Source organism: Apis dorsata, unplaced genomic scaffold (assembly GCF_000469605.1).
Source record: "Apis dorsata unplaced genomic scaffold, Apis dorsata 1.3 scaffold_217, whole genome shotgun sequence".
NCBI lineage: Eukaryota > Metazoa > Arthropoda > Insecta > Hymenoptera > Apidae > Apis > Apis dorsata.
In genome coordinates, this window is record NW_006263500.1 from 534,711 (window position 1) to 540,286 (window position 5,576).

General features: G+C 23.1%; 3 protein-coding genes across 5 annotated transcripts in view; 2 read left to right on the forward strand and 1 right to left on the reverse strand.

The window, feature by feature from the left end:
* The window catches only part of LOC102677844 (transmembrane channel-like protein 7), a 3,576-nt gene extending 1,068 nt beyond the window's left edge, over positions 1-2,508 (forward strand). The window contains exons 3-5 of the mRNA XM_031510199.1: positions 1-80; positions 142-383; positions 461-2,508. The exon at positions 1-80 is cut by the window's left edge and continues 1 nt beyond it. Of these exons, the coding sequence (XP_031366059.1) occupies positions 1-80; positions 142-383; positions 461-2,353 (2,215 nt within the window). The 3' untranslated portion in view covers positions 2,354-2,508. The remainder of the gene's footprint in view (positions 81-141; positions 384-460) is intronic.
* A 1,374-nt stretch (positions 2,509-3,882) lies between these two features.
* LOC102678351 (ribonuclease H2 subunit C) lies at positions 3,883-4,671 on the reverse strand. Its single transcript, XM_006615195.2, has 3 exons — positions 4,494-4,671; positions 4,099-4,331; positions 3,883-4,012 (listed from the first exon to the last, which is right to left on the reverse strand). The coding sequence occupies exons 1-3, from the start codon at positions 4,636-4,638 to the stop codon at positions 3,992-3,994; spliced, it is 399 nt and encodes a 132-aa protein (XP_006615258.1). The 5' UTR covers positions 4,639-4,671; the 3' UTR covers positions 3,883-3,991.
* A 367-nt stretch (positions 4,672-5,038) lies between these two features.
* Positions 5,039-5,576, forward strand: part of LOC102679015 (dihydropyrimidinase) — a 21,510-nt gene continuing 20,972 nt past the window's right edge. For all 3 annotated transcript variants that reach the window (XM_031510202.1, XM_031510201.1, XM_031510200.1), the window contains exon 1: positions 5,039-5,304. In XM_031510202.1, coding sequence (XP_031366062.1) covers positions 5,266-5,304 — 39 coding nt within the window. In that variant the 5' untranslated portion in view covers positions 5,039-5,265. The remainder of the gene's footprint in view (positions 5,305-5,576) is intronic.

Sequence of the window (5,576 nt, forward strand, 5' to 3'; positions counted from 1 at the left end):
TGAAGCAGATTTACAACAAGCATTACAAAGAGATCCTTCTCATATTGCGACTTTACTTCCAAGTAAAAAGTCTCGTGTTGGTAAGTAATAATAATAAGATGTATATAATAGAAAGTATTGTATATTTTATATTTTGCATAGCAACTGCCAAACGAATACGTAATGATACAAAAACAACATTAAGAAGACGTACTAGTACAAGATCTCGTGGTACAACAACATCAAGACGTATGTCAACAAATATTCATGATGCAGCAGTTTCTATGTTACCAGACTTATCTGAAAATTTATCTAATGAAGAACGTACTTGGGAAGAAATTATGCAAATTAAAGCTATGCCTGTATGCATGGCACAAAAAATACAATTGAAAAATCAATTACAAGTATATTTATGATAATATTAATAAACAATAATAAAAAACAATTTATTAAAAATTATATATTTGTATATATATTTCAGAGTGCTACAAAATTAAGATTACAAGGTTTTGAACAATTAAAATGGCAACGAAGAAAAGCTTGGCAACAATTTCGTATTAGAATGAAGGAAACATATTCAAAAATGGAATTATGGAATGATAGTCTTAAAACAATTGGTGGAAATTTTGGCATGGGAATAGTTGCATACTTTTTATTTATCAAGTGGTTAATGTATCTTAATGTACTTTTATTTACAATTATGTTTTCATTTATTGTATTACCTGCAATATTATTGGATATACCAGAAGAAGAATTATGCATAAATTCTAACAATAGTAATAGTATATCTTGCTGTTCAGAATTATATCAAAATATAACTCAAGAGAGTAATAGCATAACAGACATTGGTATCTTAGAATATACTTTATTATTTTATGGTGTATATAGTCATATAACTTATGATACTTCTGGTATATTTTTTAATTTACCATTATCTTATATTTCTGCCACTATTGGTATATTTATTATTAGTTTAATAGCTATCGTTAAATCAGCTGCTAAAAGTTTCAAACAGAGGGTAATTGAAAATGAAGGCCAATTTTATCAATATTGTAATTTAGTTTTTGGTGGTTGGGATTATTGTATACATAATGAAAAATCTGCAGCAGTAAAACATAAAGCATTATATAATGAAATGAAAGCATTTTTAGAAGCTGAAAGATTAGAAGAAGAAAGACAAAATCGAACAAGAGAAGAAACAACAAAATTATTTTTTATGCGTTTATTTATTAATTTAATAGTTTTAACAGTATTATGTGGATGTGGTATGTTTATTTATTATATATTTGAATTTTCTTTTGATCAAATTTCAACACAAATCAATCAAACATATGACTTACAGTATTTATCTTTAAATAGAATTGCTCACTTATTTTTCGAGTTTCTTCCATATATATGTATTGTTGCTTTAAATCTTGCAATACCATTTTTATTTCGATATTTAGTTTCTCTAGAAAATTATAGTCCTTCATTTGTTATAAACATAACTCTTCTCCGAACTGTTTTTTTACGACTTTCTTCTTTGATTGTTTTACTCACATCATTTTATAGATTAATTGTAACGGAAGTAATGGATAATGAGTGTACTAATACTGCTAATAAGCGGCCATTATGTTGGGAAACATTTGTAGGACAACAATTTTTCAAACTTTATATCACTGATCTTTCTCTTCAGTTTTTCATGACATTTTTTGTTAATTTTCCTAGATCACTAATAGCTAAACATACAGAGAACAAAATATTACGTTTTTTCGGAGAACAAGAATTTGATTTATCTAAGCATGTGTTAGATGTTGTTTATTTACAAACTGTTTGTTGGCTCGGTTTCTTTTTTGCACCTTTATTACCATTAGTTGCAATAATTGGTACTTTTTTGTTATTTTATATAAAAAAGTTTGCATGTTTGGTAAACAGTATTCCATCAAGTAAAGTTTATAGAGCAAGTAAATTAAATGCATTTTTTATGTTAATTTTATTAATTTCTTTTATTTTATCTACAATACCAGTTGGTTATTCTATTGCAGAAATTCTACCATCAAAATCTTGTGGACCATTTAGAGGTTTTAGGTCTGTATGGTCATTATTAATTCTGACATTTGCAGAATTTCCTGATTGGCTTCAATCTATCTTATATTTTCTTAGTACTGCTGGATTTGGTGTACCAGCTTTTGTTATTCTTACTTTACTTTTATATTATTATTATGCTGTATCGATAGCAAACAAACATATGGTAACAGTTTTAAAAAATCAATTAGTATTAGAAGGCCATGATAAACAATTTTTACTTAACAGATTGAGTGCATTTATTAAACAACAACAAGATCAGAATAAATATCATCAAGAACAAGCAAATGAATTAGGCACATTTTCATAATCAATATTATATATGAACATTGAAATTTTTACATAATCTCTAAAACGCACAGATTTAAAAAAATATTTAATATATCACATTTAATACAATTTAATATAATGAATACTTTTTTGTTAGCATTTATTACACAATAATAATAAAAGTAGTTTGATTTATTCTTTTTTTTAATATTGAATTGAAGGAAACAGATGTTTAAGATATACTTTTTAATTTAAAAATATCTAAAATAAGTTTTTATATTTATTATTAAATATTCTTTATTATTTAAATTTTTAATATATTTAATTTTAAATATGTTAAAAAATAATACTTAAAAATCAGGGTACAAAATGAAAACCGTGCAATAGTAGAAAGAATTACAAATTATTTATTATGTATATCTAGTTTTAATAATTGTAGAAGAGACTAAGATACAGTATAATAGTAGATATAAGAATATTTTTTCTTTCTTAAATAGTTTTTTATAAAATTTTAGATAAAATAATATAATCAATTTTTTTTTATAGAAAACAAAAGATATCATTTACTTTTTAATTTTATAAATAAACATTAGGGTGCTTTTGCTAAAATGAAGTGAAGTGATATATGATGGACCTATTTTTAGATTAGCTGAGTATTAGAAATATGATTGTAAATAGATTGTGTAGGTTAATCAAATGATCCTTAATAGAAAAAACACATTTTATAATGATTTATTACTTATATACCAAAGTAAATAAGAATCAGATAATTTTATTATATAAAAAAAAATTGTATTTCTATAGTAATAATTTTTGTTTACAACTTTATTATTCTAAGAATAATTTTATAATATATATTTTATTACAAAACTTTATTTAAAATCTTTTGATATAAATATTTGATATTGTGAATATTTCTAATTTTTAAATATTAATTATTGTTTATTTTAAAAAAATTTTATGTGTAACACTGCCATTGTTATATATATATATATATATATATATATATATATATGCATGTATAAAAAATCCCTTGTAGGAATTATGCATGTATTTCTTGCAAATATTTATTTTAAAACTGCCAATATATATTATATATTAAATGATTTGCAAAAACCTTTTATATAAATTTTATACAAATTGATCATAAAAAAACAATTATATATGAATGTCATATTAACTTTAACAATTATATTATATTGATTATTATGTTATAAATCATAATCTATTTCTTTGATGTCATTATGAACAGTATTAAAAATATTATGATATATTATACTAAGTAGTATATATATATATATGTAATAAAAAAAAAAATCTTTAGTGTTAACAAAAAATAGCAAATGCTTTCATCTTCATTGCAATTTTTATATATTTATAAAGATAATGAAATAAATTATAAATTTACTATTTATCTTATAAAAGACTGCACATTTCTGAAACAGCTTTCCTATTTAAACTAAACCATTTGCGATATTTATCTATTAATAAGGGATACTAAAATATCTGTTACGTATGACAAAAATATATGCTCACTCATATAAAATATGGTTAATAAACTACAACATATACAAAATATATAAAATATTTATTTTTATCTATACATTAAAATAGAATAATTTTTACAATTCATTAAACATATAAGAATTTTTTATATTATGTTAACATTTGTTTTCAGTTATGATTCTGTAGAATGTAGCTAAGAAAGAAATATATTTTAATTAAATATTCATTATATTTTACAATTATAAAAAAAACTTTTATTTTTTACATAAAATAACTTACTGCTTCAGCGATATCAATCCAATCTATTGCAGCTCTTAAAGCATCATTTTTAGATGGTAATTTATCATAATTCCAATAAGTAAAATGTGAAAATGTTCCCGTTAAATATAAATTACGTTCTATATTTTCTATGTCTGTTTTTTTGCGTTCAAAAAATATAATACCTTTATATCCAAAGGGTATTGTTATTTTTTTCCCTTGAAGTGGATATCCACGAAATGAAGAATTATAATCTATGTAAAAAGATCTTTATTTTAATTATTTTTATATCTTATATTTTATCTTATATAATCTTACATAAATATTTTATTTTAATATAATTAAAGTTTTCTATGAAAAATATATACATAAACATATATATTTATTGATTGTAGATTCAAATTTAATGAACTTACGCTCGTCATCCATTTTATGAATGTAAGGTGTAAAATAAGAGGAAACATTTGCAAATTCATCACCATAAATTTTACATGGCATTAAATGCAATACATTTTGTTTTTCTTCGGATAAATCGTGATTCATGTGTAAACGAATAGCCATATTTAAACGGAAATACCGCGTTTTATTTAAGCGGGAATGAATTCAATCGTTACCGATATTTTGTATATTAACTAAAATATAGTTTATATTTTTTAAAATGTATCATTTAAACTTTGAACTTTATAGTTAATAATCTTAAATATCATCAAATAATTAATTTGCTATAAAATTATTATTAAATGTTTTAGCATTTACTTATTAATAAGATAAAAGATAAGAATAGTTTAGAATTAATTCAATATTATATTATGTAATTTAATAAAATATAAAATATCAATATAAAAAGATATATAAGTATAAAATATATATCTTATGAAATTATGTATAGATATATGATCAATCGTGTATAGTGGGGATGGTCCCCACCTTTACCGAAACAAACGAAGTGGGGAGGAAAATTTACTATCGTCCTGCGACGCGCACTCAGCATCAGTCGTAGTCGATTGTTCGATTCGATTCGATCTTGTTCTTTTTGATTTTCACTTCAAGAAAATTTTTGCGCAAGTGAGGCGTTTTTCACAAGTAAAAATAGTGTATATACGCAATTCTTAGTATAGAATATACTGCGTAATCAGTAATATCGTGTACTTCACTTTTCAATCAACGTGATCCTTTCTTTAATCAAAAATGAGCACGCCGGTGAAGAAAGTGCCTATTCACCTGCAGGTCAGTTAGTTGTTCATTTATTCTTTTTTTATTTCTATTATGTATATTTCTATCGATTTATGAGGTTCATTCCTTTATTTAAATATTATTACGTAAAAAAACTGCGTAAAAATATTCTATTTGTAAGTATGATTGAAGCAAACACCGGCTTATCTAGTGTTATGTATTAAATTGTACTTGCATCACGTGTGATACTGACATTCAAAGAATTCTAAAATCCTATACATTTTTAGAATCAATTACATTATTTAGAATCATTTTATTAAAATTAT